The sequence below is a fragment of the Thermobia domestica genome, chromosome 10 (genome assembly GCF_964235325.1).
Source record: "Thermobia domestica chromosome 10, izTheDome1.hap1.1, whole genome shotgun sequence".
In the NCBI taxonomy this organism is placed as follows: Eukaryota; Metazoa; Arthropoda; class Insecta; order Zygentoma; family Lepismatidae; genus Thermobia; species Thermobia domestica.
In genome coordinates, this window is record NC_137463.1 from 119413620 (window position 1) to 119440229 (window position 26610).

At 35.1% G+C, this 26610-nt stretch overlaps 1 protein-coding gene across 1 annotated transcript in view; it reads right to left on the reverse strand.

Annotated features, from left to right (window-relative positions):
* LOC145662072 (U-scoloptoxin(16)-Er12a-like) overlaps positions 1–26610 on the reverse strand; it is a 54871-nt gene that overhangs the window by 16431 nt on the left and 11830 nt on the right. Inside the window, exons 2-3 of the mRNA XM_081727409.1 lie at positions 9233–9318; positions 6643–6772 (exon numbers count right to left, since the gene is read on the reverse strand). Of these exons, the coding sequence (XP_081583535.1) occupies positions 6643–6772; positions 9233–9317 (215 nt within the window). The 5' untranslated portion in view covers position 9318. The remainder of the gene's footprint in view (positions 1–6642; positions 6773–9232; positions 9319–26610) is intronic.

Below are 26610 nucleotides of genomic sequence, written 5' to 3' on the forward strand. Positions count from 1 at the left end.
AAGAACAAAGCGATTTTTACGAAACTTTTAGGGTTTATTAAATATAAATCAAGGTATACTCAGGTATAATTTCTATGTTACTATATGTAAGGGGACAGGAGCTAGGGGAATAAAATATCTGAAAAAGGGAAATTTTTAAGGGAATTTCCCGAAAATCCCTCTGTTACGGGAAACCTGTACGTGATGGAGAGAAATCGAGTCCATATTCGAATTCAGCGCAAAAAGTTCCTTTAAGATCAGGTGATTTTTCTCATGTAACAAACAAAAAGTTTAAATTTGTTAACTAGTGTTATCACTTGTAGTCTCAAAAACGTAAGATTTAAGGATTTCTATCGCTGGGCAAACAAAAACTAATGTGGGCAAACGAAATCAAGTGCTGGGCAAACAAGAGCAAACATAGTGCAAATAATATTTGTGATTAGAAACATAGCCCGCTTAAGTCTCAAAAACGTACGAAATTAGGTTCCAGCTTCTTTTTTATCGTTGGGCAAACAAAAACTAATGCTGGGCAAACGAAATCAAGTGCTGGATAGACAAGGGTAAACACAGGGGAATCAATATTTCTCCATTAGAAATATAGGCCGCTAAAAGGTTCACATGTAGTCTTGAAAACGTACGATCTAAGGCTTTTCTATCGCATGGCAAACAAAAACTAATGCTGGGCAAACGAAATCAAGTGCTGGGCAAACAAGGGCAAACATAGGACAATCAATATGTATGATTAGAAATATAGAACGTTTAAATTTTCTAATGTAGTCCACCTGTATGGCTTAAAAACGAGCAATATCTACAGAAAACAAGAACAACCAATTCAAAAAACGACATACTGTAGCTAGCTGGTACAGGTGCATCGAAAAAGTACGATTTAAGGTTCCAGCTTTTTTTCTATCGCTGGGCAAACGAAAACTAATGCTGGGTAAACGGAATCAAGTGCTGGTTAAATAAAAGCAAGTATAGGACAATTAATATTTGTGATTAGAAACAGGAACACAGGTGGAGTACATTATGCGGGATATGTTTCTAATCACAAGTATTGATTGCCCTATGTTTGCCATTGTTTTCCCATGACTTGATTTCGTTTGCGTAGCATTAGTTTTTGTTTGCCCAGCGATAGAAAATCTTTAAATCAAACGTTTTCGAGACTACATGTGAAAATTTAAGAGGGCTATGTTTCTAATCAAATATTGATTGCCCTATGTTTGCCCAGCACTTGATTTCGTTTGCCGAGCATTAGTTTTTGTTTGCCCAGCGACAGAAAAGCCTTAAATCGTACGTTTTCGAGACTACATGTGAAACTTTAAGCGGCTTATGTTTCTAATCACAAATATTGATTGCCCTATGTTTGCCCTTGTTTGCCCAGCACTTAATTTCGTTTGCCCAGCATTAGTTTTTGTTTGCCTAGCGATAGAAAAGCCTTAAATCTTACGTTTTTGAGACTACATGTGAAAATTCAAGCGGGCTATGTTTCTAATCACAAATATTGATTGCCCTATGTTTGCCCAGTACTTGGTTTCGTTTGTCCAGCATTAGTTTTTGTTTGCCAAACGATAGAAAAGAAGCTGGAACCTAATTTCGTACGTTTTTGAGACTTAAACGAGTTTGAGTTTCTAATTAAAAATATTGATTGCCCTATGTTTGCCCAGCACTTGATTTCGTTTGCTCAGCATTAGTTTTTGCTTGCCCAGCGATAGAAAAGCATTAAATCGTACGTTTTCAAGACTACATGTGAACATTTTAGCGGCCTATATTTCTAATCACAAATATTGATTCCCCTATGTTTACCCTTGTCTACCCAGCACTTGATTTCGTTTGCCCAGCATTAGTTTTTGTTTGCCCAACGATATAAAAGAAGCTGGAACCTAATTTCGTACGTTTTTGAGACTTAAGCGGGCTATGTTTCTAATTACAAATATTATTTGCACTATGTTTGCCCTAGTTTGCCCAGCACTTGATTTCGTTTGCCCACATCAGTTTTTGTTTGCCCAGCGATAGAAAAGCCTTAAATCTTACGTTTTTGAGACTATATGTGATAATTTAAGCGGGCTATCTTTCTAATCACAAATATTGATTGCCCTATGTTTGCCCAGCACTTGGTTTCGTTTGCCCAGCATTAGTTTTTGTTTGCCAAACGATAGAAAATAAGCTGGAACCTAATTTCGTACGTTTTGGGGACTTAAGCGGGCTATGTTTCTAATTAAAAATATTGATTGCCCTATGTTTGCCCAGCATTAGTTTTTGCTTGCCCAGCGATAGAAAAGCCTTAAATCGTACGTTTTCGAGACTACTTGTGAAAATTCAAGCGGGCTATGTTTCTAATCACACATATTGATTGCCCTATGTTTGCCCTTGTTTGCACAGCACTTGATTTCGTTTGCCCAGCTTTAGTTTTTGTTTGCCCAACGATAGAAAAGAAGCTGGAGCCTAATTTCGTACGTTTTTGAGACTACATGTGAAAATTCAAGCGGGCTATGTTTCTAATAACAAATATTGATTGCCCTATGTTTGCCCTTGTTTGACTTGCCCAACGGTTGCCTTAGTTTGTCCAGCAAATGATTTTGTTTAGCCAGGAAATATTTTTGTTTGTTTTATGATAGTTCTTGTATTTACACATATAGAAAAATGTTAGATTCCGCAATATTACAATTTGCATACTATAAATGCAGTAATATGATTGTGTCATTGTTGCTATTGGTTGCATAGTCCGTTCCATAACTTTCCATTTATGTAGCTCAAAATAGTTGGTTTTGATAGAGAAATACGAGCAATTAATATTTTATGTAGAAAGAATATAAATATTTACAAATCTTTTATTTTGCTTGTAAAGTTTATTAGGCGTAAAAAAGTTTTTGTTTATAACTTTTTGTTTGTTTTTGGGCAAACAAAAATTTTTGTTGGGCAAACATGGGCAAACGATGGGCAATCGATTTGCATGTTGCAATATTTTATTTCCACACTTTGTTGTGCCAGTGTGAAGTTGGTCCTAAAATTGTTTTTTACGTATAACTTAGGTTGTATTTGTGGGCAAACAAAACTTTTGGGCGGGCAAACATGGGCAAACGATGGGCAATCGTTCTATATAGAGTTTTAAATTTTATCTCAATTTTGCGGGCCAACTTCACACAGCTTAAAGATTGCTGTAATATTGCAATATAAACAAGAGAGTCAATGACAATAATGGAGCAAAGATGTTATTAGTTGTAAGCGAGTAAAACGTTGGTTTAGTTATACAATTAGGTGTTATTTCAACTTTATCAAATGGCCGTATGAGTAGTCCTTTTCGTGCTGGGAAGTTAGAAATTGTCGATAAGCATGAGGGGAAGCCGGAAAGTTCTTACCCTCGCCATACTAGAGATGAATTACGTTGAGTTGAGTTGATTTTGAATTTAACGTCCCTTTTCAGCAGCGAGGCTATACGAGACGTGGACCTACTGATTAACGTGGAATCCGAACCACATGAGCTCCCACCGGGAATCGAACCCGGGTCTCCCGCGCCACAGGCGCGTACGCTAACCGCTTAGGCACGGAGGAGCTCAGATGAATTACGTGTCATAATTTGCTGTACGGACGCGTCCTTCTCTACATATTCATCTCCTATTGTGTAATATTTCACACACATATAAGGGGGCGCGGTAGCTCAGTAGCCCTCCCTGCTAGCCTAGGGCCTAGCACGAGCGCATTTGGTGTACGGGGTCCCGGGTTCGATTCCCGGTGGAAGAGTCTTCGGAATTTTAACTGTCCTGGATATGTATGTGTTCGTGTCCCTGTCGAATTTAGTAAACGTCAAAGACGCCTCATATACGAGGAAACTCGGGTTGCTCAGGAAACTGAGGTATGATCGGTTGGTCTTTTTTGAAAAAAAAGTGGTAGAGCGTTCACTTTCGGTGCTTGAGGCCCCTGGTTCGATCCCAGCTAGCGCTATGTGGACTTTGTGGTGGACAAACACCGTGCTCGTGAGTTTTCTCGGAGCTCTCCCGTTTCCTCCCACTTTCTTCATTTCCCAATTTCATTCATTTCTCACCATTACCGTCTCCTTGAGCCTAACCGGCATAACTGTGGGACGTAAAACTTGAAGATTTCATTTCATTTCTCACACATATATATTAGTTCTTTAATACCATCTACCTAAAAGTTTATGAAGCTGGCTGGTATACCATTTTCCCACCACATTAATGACGTCTTCATAATCCATAAAACATCTACTCTACAAGCGCTTCATCATATTTGGAAAGAGGAAGAAATAGATCGAATTCATATGGGTGAATATGGTGGGCGGAACAAAAGTTCGTAGATACATTGGCACACAAAATTTAGTTTTTATAATGGTCAGTAGTGTTGGTGCATTATCTTCTAAATGCAATATACCTTTCGAGACTAAACCCTACCTATTTGCTCTGATAGCATCTCGTAAGTTTTGCAGCTTTTTCCTGTGATTTTAGCTGTTTTTTCTAGATAATCAATTAAGATTACACCTTTATGGTCCGAAGAAACGATCAAGTTAACCTTGATAGATGAATGTGACACTTCGTTCTTGTTGCAGGTGGGGGATGAGGTATATTAACATGTTTTATAAATTCCTTTAATTTCACGGTTGAATAGATACGCCCAGCATTCACCCATAGCCATCAATCTCTTTCCAAAACTCTTCTTGCTTTGTGGTGTAAGTTCAAAATTTCTTGTGCACATTGCACGGGGTATCCACCATGCGGCCACTTTGCTCATGTCCAGAATGTCATGTGATATGTCGTGAACGGTCCCCACCCTCTTAGAAATGTTCATTTTCCCAGCTAAATAATATAACAGTTTATCTCAAGCACTAGCTGCTGAACTTTTGCCATCGCTATTAGGTCACTTCCAACAGCCTTGTGGGATCATAATTGAATTCTCTTCTCCGTCGTTTTACTGTCATATAAGGGCATTTCTCACTCTATACATCAGCAATCTCTTCGTGTCTCGTTTGTGTCAAATTGCCTTTAATATTAAATAATCTAATCTCGATATTTGATATCTATCCAACACGCTGCTGTCGTCCAGTTTTCTGGTTATAACATCAATTCAACAGATCTATAAAGACACCAATTAGCATACATAAAGTGAGATGCTAGCCTATCATTGTGCAAATTTTTACATTTGTAGTACTGTGTTTGTGAGAGTAAGAATTTTCTGTGCTGTCTTCGTACATCTTTCTGATAAGAGTTAAGATCTTAATGAGAATATTAGGGAACGTTAATTATAGATGAATAAACGAGTGGTATAATAAAAAGTGATTTAGTAGAATTCATCCAAAGTATTTTTTGTTCTAATTAATATAGGTGGATTCCTTAAATTGTGTGTAGTTTATCTGGAAGAAAGACATTATGTACTGTCGTCATTCTAACAGAAGTGACTAAGTCCAAAATATTAGTGTTGAGATATTTTGTAACTATTTTAAAGTTTAAAACTGTCAGTAAAATTAATTGGCAATATTTGTTGATGCTGATATTCGCTTTATGTTCTTTCTAGTCTTATTTTATGCTCTTACTCATACGCATAAATTTGCTATTCTTGCTATTGTGAAGATATGTGTATTTGAACACACAATGAAACATTTTATTTCGAACTTTGGAACATTTTATTTTAAAATTCAATACAGTGAAAGGCATAATCGTTCATTTAATGTTGAATCACTTTTCGATTTTCTTCTAAGTTCATTTGCTTTCCCTACTAGGAAGTTTTCTTGCTGTCTATCATTTCTTTCTTATACATGTAATTTCTTAATCAATAAAAACGACAGATTGTTTTCCTGTCAGCAGTCCTATCATCACCCCACCTTTGGTTAATCTATGAGCACGCACTTTTCATCAAGACTGAAGAAAGAGTCAACGGCCCAGAATATTAACCCGGAGGGACATCGGACAAAACCATTGAGACACTTTTGGGAAGAGGTAGCCTGGATCGTATGAGAAACGAGTTAACATGTAGGAGCACGAACCACGATTCCGAGTTTACAAGAAGTTCACCTTGCTCTAACTTAGAGAGCACTTTGCCTTAGTTAACGTTGTAGCTAAGGATGGACGGACATCAATGCACTGGGAGGATCATCGAGAAGGAAACACCGAGATTTACAAGTAAGTGCAAGTAGATTAACCAGTCCTAAAAGTTACTCCCTTATGACCCTTTTCAACCCCTTCGACATCACAATCTGTTTCTTTTGTATATGTTTGATTTTATTTAAATGCAACGCAGGTCAGATCCTGTACTTTACGCTCTACCAAATTCAATGTTTACAAAATCCTGGGCGCAACTTGTCATTTTTAACATCCCCAATCACACTATCTATTAGCGCATTATCTGAGCTTTCAGACTGACAAGGGGCGACTGCACACTATAAGGAAACGATTTTGCCATTCTTTCAGTTTTCTGTATTAACTTACGAAACTCAGATTTGGAACTAATGACTTTCTACAGAACGATGACTATACAATATAACACACATTGCTCTAATTTAAGATGATGCATTATTTCCATCCTTCCTCTTTCCCTCATTCTGTAACGGCATTATGAGCACAGCAGAGCATAAACTTTCATAAAAACAACAAAATTCAAATTTAAACAATAATACGTACAATTAAGCTTTCGAGATAAAGAATTACAGTATAAACTTACATATGACGCATCACCACAAGTTCACCACCTGCCTCTTCACATGTAGCTGCTCCACAGTCGGGAAGTGGCCAAGTTTCTCCCACATCATAAGCCTTACCTGTTTGATTCCAATAGCATCTGCCAGGATGATCTGGGTATGAAATAAAAAAATATAAATATTCTAATTATTTAAAATTAAAAGATAAACAATCAATCTTTCCACTCTAAGATTTACTTAAAGAAACGAAGTTAGTAAATCCAAATAATAATTTCTTATATATTGTAGGTTCAGTTTATGCACAAATTTTTCAGTTTAGTCGCGCTTCCTTTACCAAATCACTCAGTTATAGCTAAACGCAATGATTTCAAACATTTATATTTAAAAATATGTATTTTGTAATAATAATACTAACATCATTATATATGGATGGTTGTCATTTCGTCGGTTTGTGTTGGCTAAACTTCTTGTTTATATCATATGTTCTATATATAGAGCAGCACCGTCACCACAAAATCGTTATGGAGGCTAACGATTGCCATATACAGTATCATGGGGGTCTTATATATCTTGTAAGGCGATATATAGAATCAAATGTCAAAATTTTGGAATTGGAAGCCTATGCACTGACTGTGTCCCCAGCTGAAATATGGGCTCATCGTGTCGGGTACGTAATGGTCAGCTGTAGCGACATAAAGTTCACTATTTTATTTCAGTACACAGAGGTAAGGCGAATTGCAGGTGACACAAAATAAAGGAATCATCATACTTCCCTCTCTCCTGCTTCACACTACATCGTGTTACCAGTCAGACAGGACTGATTTTGCAATGAATAATTGAGGGTCACAGATCTTGCAACGTACGCCATATTTTATTATTACTTTACAATAACTTAGATAAAACAGAATACGAAAACTGATGGGATTTGCAACGATCGTTAATAGTAATAATAATAATAATAATAATAATAATAATAATAATAATAATAATAATAATAATAATAATAATAATAATAATAAATCAATAAAAGAATTACAATAACAATTATACAGTATAAACAATAAAATTTGATGAAGAAAATCAATTGACATGACGGAATTCGGATTTTAGTCTACCGCTTGGTAGTTTTGAACGATACCACTACGCTATATGCAGGAATGGATAAAGAACCGGTTCTGAATCGCTTTTGAACCGGTTCATGCACCAAGAACACATGCCAAAGATAGGAACCTTTCCGGATCATTTTTACAAGAACCGGTTCATTTTTCATCCCTGCCTACAAATCCTTTAAATGAAGCCAAAAGTTACAGGCCTACACATGGAAATAATACATTTGCTAAGTATACTTTACTTTAAAATATCTCGAAATCTATCTACTATTATTCTACGTCTTGATGAAATTTAAATAATTACAAAGTAATGTTTGTCATATCTTCTTCTTCCTATGCTGCACAACCAACATTAAAACCTAACTGTCAGCCTCACTCAGAGGAACGTTTAACGTTTTCTTCATTGAGGAAGGCCTCTTTGACCTGTTTCTGCGTTGAAAAAAATGATGAGTAACTCAACGAATAATCGTCTCTTCACACAGGCCTTAGCTTAAGTGTCCACACTAAGAAAACACTGCGGGCGGGAGCTCTATAAGTGCCCAATAGACAGAATGTTCATGATGAAATACGAGACGAAACTGCATTATTACATATACACTTTCCGAGACAATACCATTTTTACGATATCTTTGCGAGACAAAGCAGCCTTGATTCTTGTCTGTAGACAACTATATGTGACTCTTTACTGTAAATGAAAATAAGGAAATAATTAGATCAAAGGTAGTTGGAAACCAACTTATCATAATCCATTATGGATTTAGACATATTACAGCTTTAGACAATTCATAACCTCTTCCATAGACAGAATAACAAGTTACTACTCTATTCTATTCTGTATTCATTATAAGTTCTAAAGATGGTTGAGTTGGAATGGAAAGATACTTATATAAGTTGGAATGGACTCATAAGAAAGTTATATGTGAACCAATAAGAAAGTGTTAGGATAGGAGAGAAAATCATAGAGGTTAGTACAACAGGGATGATGTCTCTCGCCAACATTATTTAATGTCTATCTAGAAGAGATAGCGAAAAGTAGCCTACAAAATCAAGACGGCATTCCAGTAGGAGGTAAGAATTAGAATGATTAGGTGTATACGGTTTGCAGATGGTAAGGCGCTTGTTGCAGAATTTGAAGAGAAAATCAATAAGATATTAGAAAACATGAGGAAAGGCTATGAGGAATATGGGATGAATGTAGATGTAAGAAAGACAAAAGCCATTGTGATTAAAACGAAGGGTAAGTGTGAAATATAAAAGCAGTAGAGGAGAAATTAGTGCAGTGGAATTTGGTAGATATTTTAATTAGTTTGATTAACGTCCAGGAAAGATAAATACTGCACCTACTGTATGATATTATAGAAATTAAGAAACACTTTAAATTTGCTAAAAAAAAAAAAAAAGGGCTAGTATGTATAAAAATAAGTGCATTTTTCATTTCACAGGAAAAGAGCAAAGAAATAACGCTGGAACACACTTTTTAACTATTCTTTAAAATTGAAGTTACCTGGATGCACTTTGGCTTTTTCCATAGAAACAGAGCCTAGCGCTGAAGCAGCTAAAGATACAAGAAGCAAGACCTGAAGCATCATCCTGAAATAATATAATAAAAATCATATGAAAATTATTAAATTTTAACTTAGAATACCATAAACAAAGGCATCCTAATAAATAGATTTCGGGAATGTGTTGTTGTGATTTCGTTAAATGTTATTGGAATGCTAATAAAATTATGCAAATATCATAATATATTTACTATGAGAGTCGGAAATGACGTGATACCAGTATTTAACCATAATTGTCAGTATTAATTGTTCTGGATTGGTGAATGTTGAAAAATTAATTTACTTTTGAACTTTCACCTGTGAATACCGGTAACCGCGAAATCTTCGTTACTGATTACCAGCAGTAGTTAAATCATGCCTGTATTTGTTGGAATGAAAAAGCGTAGAACATTAAAATATGGGGGTCATCCAGAAAATAAAGACTGTTATACAAAATTAAATATGACCTTTTGTGTTGAGAGAGTCTGCTTGAATTTTCTTTATTTTCTTTATTTATTTTTTTTTAATGGATGATGCTATTCAAGTGATTGGCGCATGTTCTCTGGAGTGATGTGGACACCAAAGGCAAGAATGTCAAAGCTGATCCCATTTTCTGTAGGTCACTCAATTATACTGGAGCCCATCGTGCACTAATGTTGATGTAGTCGAAATGTTGAGACACAATTTCTCCAAACAAAGAACGAGAAATGTGTTGAAACGCAATGTACAATTCGTCGAGATTGATGAACCTGTCTTACAAGATTCTGTTGCTCATTGCAATCTTGAAGTCTTCTGTGATGAGTGATGGGCGTCTAGGTAGAGTTTCACCATGCATACTTCTTCGTTCCTTGTAGTACATTTCACACCATCTTTCTCACATTTCTTTCGTTTATTACACTATCACCATACACCAGGGAAGCCCGAAGAAAATTTTCTAGAGGGGGGCCCATTTCCATGGTTGCTATATTACGTCTGGTATTTATAGATATTTTTATAAAAAGCCTTTTGTCCATCTTAAACATAAATTAAACAACTTTCTTACAAGGCTGTCTATATTCTTTATTATAAATTAACTTGAAATGTTACAGTTTCGGAAGTATATCACTTCCTTCTGCAGACTACTATTCCAACTGAAATCATAGATAACGTAACATAATTTGTTATCTCTACCAATCGAGAATCATTTTTTCATTTTTCATTAAAATTCCTTTTTATTTTAATTTTAATGAAAAATGAAAAAATGATTTTTGATTGGTAGAGATAACAAATTATGTTACGTTATCTATGATTTCAGTTGGAATAGTAGTCTGCAGAAGGAAGTGATATACTTCCGAAACTGTAACATTTCTCGTTAATTTATAATAAAGAATATAGACAGCCTTGTAAGAAAGTTATGTTTAATTTATGTCTGGTATTTAATATACGTGGTTTGCTATATTACGTATACATTTTCGTAAGCCAGAGGGGGGTTCGGACCCCACCCTGCCCCCACCTTCGGGCGCCCATGCCATAGACCCACTGTTTTCAATTGTCGGTTTAGCCTTTTGAGTGTTCAGAAATCGAGTAACATTCTTTACCTCAGAGCCAGCAAGAATTTAAATAATGCAGTTCATTTTGACCACCCAACTATACAAGAGCGACTTCTTGCACAGCGGTAGAGACAGGAGTAACCCACACAGCAAGGAATATTTCCTCAATCAAAAGAAAATATTTTCCTTGGTTTCCAAAAGGTTTTCCTTCTCTGAAGATTTCCATGCTGGTTTCCCCAATGTATTCCGAATATTTCCCGAAAATATTTTCCCAAAAATGTTTGTAAAACATTTTAGAAATTACCTGGAGTACATTTTGAGAATGCTTGCCGGAAAGTAAAACCAGGAAAATATTCACAAAATATATTAGAAATATTGTTTTGGATCTAATTTAATATGTTTTCACTGTTGAGAAGGGAAATATTTTCGAAATGATACTAAAAATGTTTTCCATATATGATACGGAAAGCAATCAAACGAAATATATTCCACATATTTAAAAAATGTTTTCTAATACGTTATTTGTAATATTTTCTATTTTTACGAGAAAACATATTAAATATATATTTTTAAAAACATTTAGAATATTTTAAAAATAAATTATTTCGTAATATAAGAAATATTTTTCAGAAATATTTTAAAAAGATTTACTTAATTTTTACAAAAGTATTTTGGTAATCTTCTCCTATAACTTAAATTAAATATTTTCGTATGATATTTTAGTATTATTTCCAGAATATTTTGTGGAATTTTGAATATAAAACTTTAAAACAGGTAAAAGAAAACATTAAAAATGAATAGAAAATGTTTTCCATTGTGTTTTGGAAGATATTTTGTGTCTTTAGTGAACAACATTTTCTGATATAGGTCTATTATAGAAACATTTTTAGGCCTACATGTTTTCAGAATATACTCTTCCGTTACTGGAGAAAACATATTCCTTGTTATGTCTGAGAAGTATCCCAAATATATGCCGGAACTGTTTTTTAAAATGTGTTTGGAGAACATTTAATTAACTACGGGAAGCAGTGGCGTTAAATAAGCTTTCCGGGCTTAAGCCTCCCCCGAAATTGTTTTACTATATTAAAGTAAATGAAATATCCTGCACAATTTTCACATTTTCAGGAATAAAGTTAGCAAAGATTCCCTCCACGAAACAAAATCGTAAATATGCCACTGAACTGGATGTGCATTTTTAGAACGTTAGTAGGAATATAATGTATGGAAAATTTTCACAAATGGTAATAGAAATATTGTGTTGAATGTAATGTAATATGTTTTCAATGTTGAGAGCAGGGGTAAAAGTGGATCTGAAAAGATTGGGGGACGGTAGGTAGCGGATGACGTCACGCCGTTCACCCTGCCTATCTTTGCCCATTGAAATTTTTTTTTAGGAACTGGGTAGACGCCGTATATATTTTCACGAGGTGGCGGCGGTGTCCCCCCGTACTTTTACCCCTAGTTGAGAGAGAAAATGTTTTCTAAGTAACACAAAAAATGTTTTACATACATGATAAAGGAAACAGAATAGGCCCATAAACAGAATAAAATGTTTTCCAACATGTCATTTACATTCTTTTCTATTGTTACAAGAAAACATATGAAATATAATTTTTAAAATATTTCGAATATTTTAAAAATAAATTCGTTCGTAATATAAGAAATATTGGCCTATGTTTAGCAGAAGGGGTCCAGATCTTTTCTCTAAATAAATGTTACTATTTTGGTAATTTCTGTTCACATTCGGTTAATTTAGGGTAGGGTTGGTTAGTTTAAGTTAGGTTAGGCTAGTTTAGGTTACGTTAGGTTAGTTTAGTTTATGTTATATTAGTGTAGGAATCCCACATAATTTTCCAAAAAATGATAGAATTTCGCTTATTTCTACTAATATTAGGTTAGTTTAGGTTAGTTCAGGTTAGCTTACGTTAATTTATATTAGGTTAGGTTAGATTTGGTTACGTTATGTTACGTCTAAGTACTTGCATCACTCATTTCTCCTGTAAATTTTGTGTTTTTTACGTGCTTCTGGACCCCTTGTACTAAACATACTCCGAAATATTTTTAAAACTCCTATTAATTTTGTATGGAAATGTGTTTGTTATCTTGTCCTGTAACTTAAATGAAATATTTTCATGCAATATTTTAGAATTATTTCCAGAATATTTTATCGAATGTTGAATAAATTCTCTCACGAGAGTATCGTAGTAGCATTATTACCAATCATTATACTAATTATAGCAGCACCAAAGAAATATATTTGTTAAAAATTTGAAATTTATGATATCCAGTGTGTGAGATTGCTAATTAGCATCGCTACATCAACCGTCATTTGTTTATCAAAGGTACCAGCATTCCTTGCGCGCTATGTTGAATTCACAAGTCAAGACAAGAAGGAATATTTAAAAAATAAATAAATAAAATAAAATAAATCTCAGTATATTCAATCATGTTGAAGAAGATATCTTTATATAGAAAAAGTAATATTGAAGACGATGATTATGTATATTGCTCGTAATATTCCTTTAACTGAAGAAGATATATGGGAACTTACGGAAATAATCAGCTGAGTTTAACTACCAAACACAACACTTATAGCCTAAAAGAAGACTTTTCCGAAGTCGGTGGCACACCTCAACACTGTTAATAGTGAAGAAGAAAGAAAGATAGACAAGAAAAGTCGGTAAGTATAACGATTACATAAAATAATTTAGTTTTATTGTCTGTATAAGTGATTGAGTGTCTGTATAGTATACATGAAGCTGCATCAGTTCCCGAATAAGCAGGACGCTCATACTTTTAGGGATTATTCATTGAGTATGTACGAACTTACAAAGGAGGTAACAAAGCGACTTTTATTTACTTATCGACTGATACGAAAATAAAAAAAGAACGTACCTATACTTTATATCTGCATGTGTAGTGCCCTTGTACTTTATCTATGACTCTGTGTGTGGACGGGGGGGATTTAACGCATATCGCATGTCTTGTACACATGGGTACTTCTTATATTGCACTACGTAGAAAATTTATGGTATTTCATGTAGAAATGGTAATAGAACACAGAAGAACGCAGATCAGGGGGTTCTCATGTATACTATGTATTATCGAGAAATTTATGTTTACAAATTAATAAAGGTATGGGATGCTAGATTTCTATTTTTCATCTCTATACATAAAATACCGTGAAAGTTTACTTTTGGCTCACCAGTCGAAATAATTGCTGAAAAATAGATTCTTTTAATAATTTTCTTTTTATTGTCGGATTGAGTATAGCCCGCTCCCCCCAGTGATTTTTAACGAATCATAGTGATTCTAACGATTCATACTAGTTCATAATGAATCGGAATCGCATGTTATAAAGATTTAAGATGTAAATCTTGCGGTAAGGAAGCTTTAGTATAAGTAGTAGTAGTAGCTTTAGTAGCGGTAGTAGTAATAGTAGCAGTAGTAGTTAGTAGCAATAGTAGTAGGAACGGGTTAGAAGCCCCGCAGGGGTTGGTTGGGTTCTGTTCTCGATATAAGTAGTAGTAGTAGTACTGACTCTTCCAGTTCCGGTGACAATGAACTGGGGGGAGCGGGCTATACACAAGCCTTATTGTCTCCTAAAGATTTGCGCTAGGCGATTTGAAATACGTCACATGGAATAGATAAAATTCAAAAGGAGCGTCATATGTAATTGTCGAAAAAGTATAGTTATTCTTTTATGATTTGCGTGTATATATACGTTGCCGGATGTATGACGTAAAAACTACAGTGCAAAAAATATAAATCAGCCTGTACTACGTGGCCACTAAAAAGCACCAATAGGCAGGGTTGTAGAACACAGGTTCCTCTTCCCATTTATCTGTAGTAAAGACAGAAATCAACGTGCCCTGCGGGGCTCTAACTCGCCTTCACTTGCTAACGCTCGCTCGGCAATACTATGTGAATTAAATATTTTACTTTGGTACAGAAAAGAAACATCTATTAACCTATATGGGGGACCTGTGTTCTAGAAGCTTCCCGCACCAATACTGTCTGAGTCAGAGCATTGCGAAGTTGGAGGTCAGCAGGAGCGAGGGGATGCTTCCAAAGGGAAAATATGCGGGCAAGTCTTTACTTTAGGCAAGGCAGTGACAATGACGAATTGATCTGAACCGGTTTCTGCAGTTACAGTTCCCAAGAAGGAAAGAGAAAACAACGTGCCCTACGGGGCTCTAACCCGCCTTCACTCGCTAATGCTCATTCGGCAATACTATGTACTGACATAATATCACTGCCTTGCTCAAAGTAAAGAGTTTAAAAAGATGCGTACATTACCATTTTTATGACAGGTTATAATAATTCTGCGTGCAGTTTTACTTCTCGTGTGCCACTCGAAAGCAGTGTTTCTTTCAAAAGTAATGTTCCGGGGGCATTGCTCGTGCTATTCTAGTTATTATTATATTATTTTGGTCTGCTCCGGGGAGCCACTGCCCTCCCAAAGACAAGTCTGGAAGAAGCACTGCTCGAAATACTTAGTGAAATGTGATTCTTTCGCTACTTTCCTTCTTGTTGTCTATTTAATGATTTTCGCCAAGCGACGTATAAATTTTTCACTTATAAATTCAAGGGGACCGTCAGAATTAATTGTCGAAAAATTACAATTCTTTTACGATTTGCGTATTTATACTGATTCCTGATGTGTGAATAAGAAGTCCAAAAAATACAAACCAATCTGTGTTACGGGGCTACTAAAAAGCACGAATGCTATCTAACCGAGTCAGGGAGGGTAAAGGCGGGGGGCCGAGTGGATGCTTCCGAAGGGAGTAGGCGCGTACATTTCTATTTTGGTGACGGGATAATTGCGCTTATATTACCATTTTAATGACGTATTTACGATTTTTTTTCAGGGGAGAAGAGCTTGGCTAACTTTGTTCTCCAAGATAATTCATTTACTTTAATATAGTAAGTACAATTTCAAGGGGCTTAAGCCCGGAAGCCCCCCTTAAATACACCACTGGGTTATAATAATTCTTGGGTTCTCTCGAGCAGACGTTTACGCCGAGAACAAAATTTATAGATAAAATATGATGTGAAATATTTTTCGTGAAGGAATGAGAGTGTTAATGTAAGTTATTTCTATCATTGCACAGCTTATTGAAATGGATTTTGAATGCAAATAGGGTAGAAGTAAGCGGCGGGAATTTCCGGTTCATACGTCAGTTGTGAACATCTGCGATGGCCGTAATGTAAACTTTTTTTTTAAGAAATGTGTAATAAAGAGAGAAGGATTATAAAGTTTCTACAAAGTCATGGAATGGTGAAGCGCGTAAAATCAACTGCGCAAAGTGTGGAAAAGATTTATTAAAGAAGAAAAATTCAGAACAGAGGCAATAGCCCTACATACACTATTCGTAAAGGTAAGAAAGAAAGGCGGTGTAACACTCGTGTATTAGCTGTGAAAGGTATTTTTTTTTTAAGGATCGAAATTAAGTGTTTTTGAAGATAAGAATAATTACAAATATTGTAAATGTTTTTGCACCATCCTCGTTTATGCGTAGCCCCCTGCCTTGTCGCTGACGTGCCTGTTCGCTACGCTGTCGCTCGAGCCCCCCTGCTGTGCTTCTGCCCTGACTCAGATAGCATGCGTGCTTTTTTACTGGCCACCTAACAGAAGTTGTTTCGCTTTTTCTTTTAGAGCTCCTCATTTAGTACATAAGGGGGCGCGGTTGCTCAGTGATAGAGCGTTCACCTCCGGTGCTTGGGGTCCCTGGTTCGATCCCACCTCGCGCCGTGTGGACTTTCTCGTGGGTTTTCTCGGGGTTCTCCCGTTTCCTCCCACTTTCTTTATTTCTCATTATCACTGTCTCCTTTAGCCTAACCGGCATGACCGTGGGATATTAAACTTAAGGATTTCTTTTCGTTTAGTGCATGCTCTGCAAAAAGAAACCGGAAGATGCAAGAAATGCGTCAAAATTTGGTAAAACAGTCTGCTTGAGTATTACCTAATTCTGCCTGCAGGTTTACTATTGGCGTGCTGCTCGAAATAATTGTTGAAAAATTATAATTCTTTCGCTAATTTTCTTATTGTCTCTTAAATGGTTTGCGGCAGGCGACATGTAAATATTTCACCTGGCATATATAAAATTAAAGGAGGCCATCAGACTAGATTGGCCGAAAGATTACAATTATTCTTTTGCGATTTGCGTATATATATATATATATATATATATATATATATATATATATATATATATATATATATATATATATATATATATATATATATATATATATATATATATATATATGTGTGTGTGTGTGTGTGTGTATTGTATTGTGTTCAGGGTTTGCCCAATTGGGCCCAGCCCGGAAAAACCCACCTGGGTTTTTGAGCTTTTCGTTGGTATATTATTGGTGCAATTAAGGTGATCAAGTGATTGGAAGTGGTTCTTATTAGATTTTGGACTTTCCTTGGGCGAATTAGTTGCTTTCGCGCTAAGATATACAACATTCAACGTAAGACCCGGGGGTGCGGTGGCTCAGTGGTAGAGCGTTCACCTCCAGTGCTTGGGGTCCCTGGTTCGATCCCAGCTCGCGCCGTGTGGACTTTGTGGTGGCAAATACCGTGCTCGTGGGTTTTCTCGGGGTTCTCCCATTTCCTCCCACTTTCTTCATTCCACCATTTCACTCATTTCTCATTATCACCATCTCCTTTAGCCTAACCGCATAACCGTGGGACGTTAAACTTTAAGATTCCATTTTTTCAACGTAAGACCTTTATAAAGTTCTGAATGCATTAAAAAAGCCGTACCTTAGATTCAGAGTGGAAAGAATCATAGAAGTTGTCATTTGAAGAGGGATACACTATGTTTAAATTCTTGTAAAAAAAAACTTTCTGGCGCCCTTTTTATTTTTTCTTCGCTTTAAATACATACTATTGTGCCATGAATACTTCTCAGAATCATCTTCCTGTAAACTTTATTTCCCAAAAGCATGTACTACAAGCGCTGTTATAACATTTAAAACACTTTGAAAATCCTTAATTTAAGTAAATGCGCAATTTTCCCATCTTCAAGTGACACGTTCCATTTAAGTGTCCGTGGAAGAGAGAGTTGAACATGTATAGAGTATATTTGAAGGGTAAGGGGAAAATAGAAGGAATGTCAAAAAATTGTATTTTTGAGAAAACGGTGTTTTAATATTGAAAACCTCGTAAAAAGGCATAGGCTTAATCAAATCTTTTGCCTGTTTTTACATAAATATTTTTACATCTACGGATGCATATATATATACAGGCAAATAGTACCAAAAGTCACCATCACATAGGGCAAAGTACCCAATAAAGCACACACATGGACATTCCTTGTTTTTCCCCCTTACCTTTCATTTCATCCTTTTACTGAATTGTTCTGTCATGTTGGTAGTTTTTTGAGCATTTCATGATTCATTCCTATATTCGCGATTTTTTGTATTCTTTGCAATGCAACGTTATCAAAATTATTAATTTGTATAAGGCAAAGTAATATGTATGGCCTGCTCCGTGGGAAAAGAAATCAAGCAAGGTAGCGGTCATCAAGGCCTTAGTAACCACCTCGGCATTCACCTGGTACGACTGAGGGAAAAAGGATGATCGGGTCCAGATTTGAAATCAGAGCATTCGGAATGAGACGCTAGTTCTTCATCAACTCAAATGCTGCCACATGTTTTCAAATTATTATTATTATTATTATTATTTTTAATATTAGGTTTAATATTTATAAGATGCTATACTTTTTAAAAATAAATGTGTGACCGCTTCAACATGTTACAACGTCCGTAATTAAGCTACAGTCTAAGGTATGTCACTTTCAGCTGTAGCTGTTGTCTTCCTTGCCATTTACATTTTCTTCAGGATGTTACTTTTGTAACACAATATTGTCTTCACAAATTGCTGTAGGTCCTACACAAACATTTTAAATATTTTTGTAAGTTTAAGATGTAATAATTGATCTTTAATCATTCCCTGCTGTTATTATGTTATTAAACGCTGCCTATTATTTTTATTTTCAGAAACTGTGTAACACAAGAGAAACGTAAACGTAACTAACGATGAGATCGCGTAGATTATTGGGATTTGGCTTCAACCTGTCATACAGAGACGAACAAGAAGATCAGTTAAGAATTCAGCTGCAGTTCCACAGAACTTTAACTGACAATTTGCAGCGTCGAAATTATAGTTAGTTGTGGTAATCAAAAGTGACATTATAAAGAAGCAAATACGTTTTCTGGTTATTCAACAATGTGATATTTCTTGAAAGTTGCAAAAAGTGACATTTCGTAAAAAGATCTATTCCCCATGCGCCGTAGATTTGTAGAACATATTTTCAGCAACACATAAATATTGTTGTTGATTTTTTTTAATTAGTGTCAGTGACATAATTTTCTAGAACAAGTGTTTACAAGTTAAAATGTGAATTTCTGATATTTGAGAAGATTGTTCTTAATGTATAGAAACAAATAATACGAGCAGCATGAAGATGCTGCTGAAGAGTATTTAAATAAATAATGCCAGAATAGTGTACATTTATATTTTTATTTAACTACTAACCGATATAAACTTATATAGATGTATATTTATTATAGTGTACAGTGTAAATTATAACTACATAATGTTAGCTTGCTCTCATAATTTTAAGCTGCTTTTATTATTATTATTATTATTATTAACTCAAAATCTTATTTACACACACAATGCTTCTGGGTGTTCCACTGCTACTACTGGTATGTGGCCACGCCGTCTATGTATGTTGGGGTGTCTTATGTGATGTTGCGAGGTTCAGACTGCAAATTAGAGCCTTCACAATCATCGCGTGCCAGTTTACAAAGCGGCTATATTGGATTTATTATTTTTAAGATAGGAAAAGGATTGCCAACAATTGTTTCTTGAAATGGATGTCTAAACTTCAATCCTTTTCGTATTAAAAAAAAAGAAATCTAATACAGCCGCTTTCAAAACTGGCAGGCGACGATTGTGAACACACTGATGTGCAGTTTGAATGTCGTAAGTCACATAAGACACCCGAACATATATGCACGGCGTGTCCACATACCAGTAGTACCAGTGAAACACCCAGAAACATTTTGTGTGTAAATAAGATTTTGAGTTAAAAGAAAATGCTTAATATTATGAGAGCAAGTTAACATTACACTGTTTACATTGTAGTTATAATTTACACTGTTTATAATAATAATAATAATAATAATAATAATAATTATTATTATTATTATTATTAGTAGTAGTAGTAGTAGTAGTAGTAGTAGTAGTATTTTATTTTTATTTTGTTTTTATTTATTTATTTATTTATTTATTTATTTATTTATTTATTTTTTGGTCTGAGTCTGTGGGCCGCAATGGTTCCTCGTCATGAAGACAGAGTGAGGCAAAGACGTCTAAGCAGGTAAAATTGTACAGAAGAATCTTATGTTTTCTTCCAGCTGCTATGTCACAGCCTGGCCGCCTTGTTTTCAACCCACTATTTGTTCCCAGCAAGAAGCCGTTATACCGTATATGCAGAGTGACGCAAAAGTCCGGAGCCCATAGGCCAACTCGGTTACTATTGCAGGTATGGAAACACGGTAAGATATGTAAAGACTCTTTTAAATTTCAGCAACACTTTTGTTTTTGTACTAGTGTACCGCTCAATAAAGAAAATGCGTTACCATAGGCCTACATCATGTCGGGCTACACGAATGAAAGAATGTGTGGTTTGAAATTAGCTACACCGAGAAGAATTGAAAGGAGACACAGTGAAGGATAAACATACAAATGCAACATCCACGCCAGAGGCGTAGCAACCACGGTGTTGGGGGGGGGGGAGGAGCAGATACGAAGGACGCGAAATTGGGTCTTGCACTATATTTTTCATTGTGTCTTTCCGTTCCCTTTGGTCCAAATAATTTCAAACCACACTTTCTTTCATTCGGTGTTGTCCAACAGTGGCAGCGTTGTACTTTTCGTTACTATTGGGCGGTATACTAATATAAAAACAAAACTTGCTGCATTTTAAAAATTTCCTTCTGTATCTTACCTTGTTTTCGTATCTGCAGTAGTAACCGAATTGGCCTATGGGATTTGGGTTCTATCATGTACAGAAAATATTCTGTAAATATTTTGTCATGTACACAAAATATTCCCTAAATATTTTGTCATGCACAGAAACTATTCTTTAAATATTTTCTGTGATGTACAAAAAATATTCACTAAATATATTTTGTCATGTAAAGAAAATATTTTGGCATATGTAGGAAAATATTGTCTGCGTTATTGGTAAATAATTTTAAAATATTCCATGAGAAACATTTTAAAAACCATTCCGTTAACATTGTATAAAACGTTTCAAATACTTTTTCAGTAATGTTTGGAAATCGTACAGGAAACATTTTTAGGAAAGCTTTTCTAACGGCGTATAAAATATTTCTACAACGTTTTTGAGTGTATTCAGAGAATATTTTCAGTATTATGTGGAAAATGTTTTCAACAACATATGGAATATATTTCCTTAAGGGAAGTAGGATACATTTTCTGAAGGAAAATGATGGCACGTTTTAGAAACGTTTTGAAAATATTTCGTTGCTGTGTGGGAAGGTGCGCGCTGGAAATGCATGTTTTGCTCAGATACGGTGACCATCTGGCTTAATAAACTGGCAGCAGAAGAGAATAGGAATTCTGAAGGTCGTGAACAGATACGACAAATGTGACACAATGAAGGTAGTGATTATGTAGAGAAGTGAACGAAGCTTCAAGTATGTAAGAAAATTATTTTTTCCAATAAATATTGTGTTTTTCATTTTGTATAACTAAACGATCTTTATTTTCTGGATGACCCTCATATTGTTATATGTTGTTTCTTCATGTTATAAGCTAAAAAATGAATGAACTTTACGTTAAGGAAATACATTTTCTGTTAATAGAATACGCTACAAAGATGATTGAAATGAAAACATTAGAAGTGTGATTAAGTTCCGAAAAGGTGCATAATTGATCGATAAATGTGCAGATGATCTCGTTGCTGTTATAAGAGTGACTCACAGGTTGCAATATAATGGAGAAACCATTGACTAAGGAAGCAATGTCAGTGCAAGGAGATCACTGGTGACAATGGCAGTGCCTCACTGGTGACATACAGCGCATTAGAGCAACGATCGGTGATGTGCTTTAGAATAGTGGATGCGTTAAAACAATATTGAAATTCAACAGATAATGAAAATGTAGTATGGTAATACGTGTTCATTTCTTCTGAAAATCTACGAAGGGTGTAGAAAGTTTAAAAGTGGCATAATTTCTGTAGACGGCACCCCATAACCGAGCATGGTACACCGAATGGTGATGACGTAAAACATCGCCATAGAGGAGTAGCTTCAGAAGGAAAGTAGGCCAGGTGAACTACATATCATTGCCTATGATGTTCTGTGGTTCAAGAACTTATCTGTATCTGTGCCCCGTTACGTGACTCCTGAACTGAAAGACCGTCTTGATTTTAGTGGCGAACTAGTGTCATTTTTAGGCCAAAAGTGATAAATTTTTGGAGAGAATTGTTACAGGAAGAGAATTCTGGATCCACTAGCACATATTTGTAACAAAAAGATCGACCATGGAATACGCGATAGCTAGTTACCACACACAACTACATTCTGTAATCAACCATCAGCAGAGAAAGTCTTGTTCACTCTCTTTGGGAATGAAAATGAGGTAATTTTATATCCTTGTATGGATAAGGGAGCAAGAGGGACTAAGATTCGTATGCAGCTCTGCTTTCATATCACCTTAGCCCTGCAACCTGCAAGGCTAGTGCAGGCTTAGGGAACAACTAGGCTTCAACCTTCATGTACTTCATTGCTTCATGACAGCTCCGAGCACATACTGCTTGTTTAATCGTGTCCATAACCTAGGGTATACAGTTGAGTGTCTCACATACCCTTCCTATTGTGAAGTAACTGTGTATTGGATATGAAGTGATGATGAGATAATTGTATAAACTAATTTAATTCACTAAATTCGATTATTTTATTAAACTACATTATTAACGATAGAATCATGAACTCTTGAAAATTCACTGGAAGAAAACTTTGATCAAGATTGTACATTCTCAGACACCTGTTGTAAACACATTTTTGTTAATAAACTCGACTAGTTTCCTCTTTACCTTTCCGCATACCTTCAAGCATAGCCTGATACTTCCCGATTCTTTGGACGCTTAACTCATCATTCTTCAGCCAAACACTACCACGAGGAACACAACAACAAGAGGTATTCGCCACGAAGTTGAGGAAGGTGCAGGATCATCGGAGACAAGTAGATCCCACCATTGGAGGACGACCGACTCCATGTCTAAAGAATACCATTCTGCCGGTTCATCGCCGAAGACATTTTTGTCAGTTGAGATTAGTGGAATGAAAATGTAAAAGGACATCCTAAAGACGCAGTAGAGACGCATCATGGAGAGAGTTTGACGCCCCTAGTAGTCCAGCAGGATTGAGTTCCAGTTGTTGACTGTTACCAGAACCTCCAGGTTCCTTCATGACAAACCCTTCATCGTTCCAGATGACCAGGACGACGCCAGCCTCGTTGGAATTATCAGACTAGTGCTCATTCCTATTTCTTAGTTACATCCTTTCTCTTTCTCACCTGTTTCCCATAACTAGTCATTTTTCAAAATTAGAAACATTTGAATTTTATCTAAATTCAATCATAATTTAGTTGTTAAGTACCGTGTTGTGCATCAGTTCCATCCACAATAGTTACATTATTCTATGAGTATTTTTAGAGATTATTCTGAGCTACAACTGATGGCACAGTACCGGCACACTATTAAAGTCTCGTCCTCAGTGACTGTCATGTTCTGGTACCGCTCAAAGAGGCAATGGGAGACAAGCATCTAAAAAAAGGTTGCACTGTGAAAAGCCACAGTGCAAGAGTGGCCACAGTCACAATCAAAAACCTTTTTCCCGCTTGGAAAGTATTCATGCTCTGCACTTCGTGGAAACGACTTCAAAAGTATCTTTAATTCTTCTGTATTTCTTTTCATGAAAATAAATTTTCAAGTGAATCACCCTCCTAACTTATTGTCGAAGGGTCTATGGAATAAGCGTCAGACTGTGTCATATGATCAAGTGAAAAGTCACGTTGCGTGCTAAATCTAGTCTAGAGATTCCAAACCAAGATGTGAGATATTTCAAGCACGTTATCTCCGCGTGGGCGCTCTGAGAATTCGAAGAGAATGCATATACTTTATTATTATTATTATTATTATTATTATTATTATTATTATTATTATTATTATTATTATTATTATTATTATTATTATTATTATTATTATTATTATTATTATTGTTATTATTATTACTGATTTCACTCAAATAACTTAACGTTTGACAATGTTCTATCCATAGTTATCTTATATGCTTCATATCGTTTTTACGCTCTTCATTATGTCTTTGCAATAAGCTTCCAATTAGCCATCCCCTTGTTATAATTTTTAGTGTGGACACCTTTATTTTTCATACTGACTTTTTCATTGACATTGACGTTCATGTTTCGCAATTTAGGACTATGTTCGATCCATTTTAGGACAGTTTCTTGTTTGAATGTAGAATCTATGTAATCTGTTTTATATTTAAGATAATTTTCAGCCACTTCCCTGTTTTGGGTTTTCAGATAAGTGGAGGAATTATTTGTTTTTCATTGATTTTCCATCGACATTAATGTTAATGTTTCCTGGTTTTTTGATAACACCATCTATTTTAGGACAATTTCCTTTTGAAATATACAATCTACGTACTCTCTTCTATATTCAAACTTAATTTCAGCCATCTCCTTCTTGTGGTTTTTCAGATAAGTGGAGGAATTATTTATTTTTCATTGATTTTCTTTCATTGACATTATTGTTAATGTTTCGTGCTTTTCTTGATTACGTTCCATCCATTTTAGGACAATTTACTTTTGGAATATACAATCTACGTAGTCTCTTCTACATTTGAGCTGAATTTCAGCCATCTCCCTGCTTTAGGTTTTCAGATAAGTTGAAGACGATTGTCGTGAATGGGGAAGTCGTTAACTTGAACTGAAATCTTGTAATTATGATAATTTAGACAAATATGAAAAAAATAAATGAATTTTGGAATTCTTGCTTCGTATATGTTTTAGAATTAACTAATTCATATAGGACTTCCGAAGAGAAACATCAAAGTAATTTAATGACCGTGTCTATAGCGATAACTCCCAGTCACGATCCCTCTTCTATTTTATTAGATAGAAGAAAAGAAAGAGTGAGAAAGAAGAGAGGGAGGCAGGAGAAAGGAGGAAGAGGAAAAGGAGAAAGACAGAAGGAACTAGAGATAAAGGATTACTGGATAACTATAGAAATGTGGTAAAGAAACTTGAATAGTTATTAAAAGGTGGTTCATATTCGATGGTTATTACTTGAGGATCAAATCTGAAATTATCCCGAAGACACACACGTCCCCTCATACTATCCCGACCCGGATCCAGGCAACTGCACAAGTGGGAGTTGCCGTAACCCAGCCCAGGTGACAAGAAGTTTTAATTTAATTGTTTGTCTATTATTTCGAAATGTTAAATAACCTGTATCCAATATTTGAATTATTATAATGGAGATCGAACAGACATTTGAATCAGCCAAGAAAAAAAATCTAAAGTAATGTATATATTCTTCACAAATAGAAGTTCTGAGATTTCTGAAAAGACTGTCGTTAATCAGGCTCATCTTGTTATTTTGGCTTTTCTCTCAGAGCCGATTTAAACTACTTTAGACTTAGTTATCTTTCTTGACTTCAGTCATACACCAATACATATAACATACTATTACACACTTCTTATGAAGACTATCATAGTAAATCAATATTAATCGCTACCACTTAAAACTAAATTTATCATTCATTCTGTCACACGGGGGCGCGGTGGCTCAGTGGTAGAGCGTTCACCTCAGGTGCTTCGGGTCCCTGATTCGATCCCAGGTCGCGCCGTGTGGACTTTGTGGTGGACAAACACCGTGCTCATGGATTTTCTCCGGGTTCTCCCGTTTCCTCCTACTTTCTTCATTTCACCATTTCATTCATTTCTCATAATCACCGTCTCCTTTAGCCTAACCGGCATAACCGTGGGACGTAAAAGTAAAAAATTTCATTTCATTTTCATTCTGTCACACACAAATGCATACAGGAAAGCGTATCGACATGCGTGAAAATAGTCTAAAAGAAACAATCTAACTACAATTTAGTGAACATTTATTACATCTACTGAGAAAATAAAAACAGAATTTTGTGAACATACGATAAGTATACGTATAAATGTATCATTCCAGATATAAAATTGAACATCAGAAATGTAATAATAATAATAATAATTATATATATATATATATATATATATATATATATATATATATATATATATATATATATATATATATATACATATATATATATATATATATATATATATATATATATATATACATATATATATATATATATATATATATATATATATATATATATATATATATATATATATATATATATATATATATATATTTAGTTAACTGCTGGTAAAATATGATATATGCCCGTAAATATCGTTACGTTTTACAATATTTTGAGTAAAAAAGTGGAAATGAGGGTTATAATGAATCCTTTCTCATATATAAAGAATTTTAATTAATCCTACGAGTCCTCTCTCGTACCTTTAAACGAGTTATAACATCACACATATTCATAAAGCACCCTTTCTGTTGTCCGCATATTCAACTTCATTTCATTTTAAAATTCACACATAAGAGTATATTTATTAA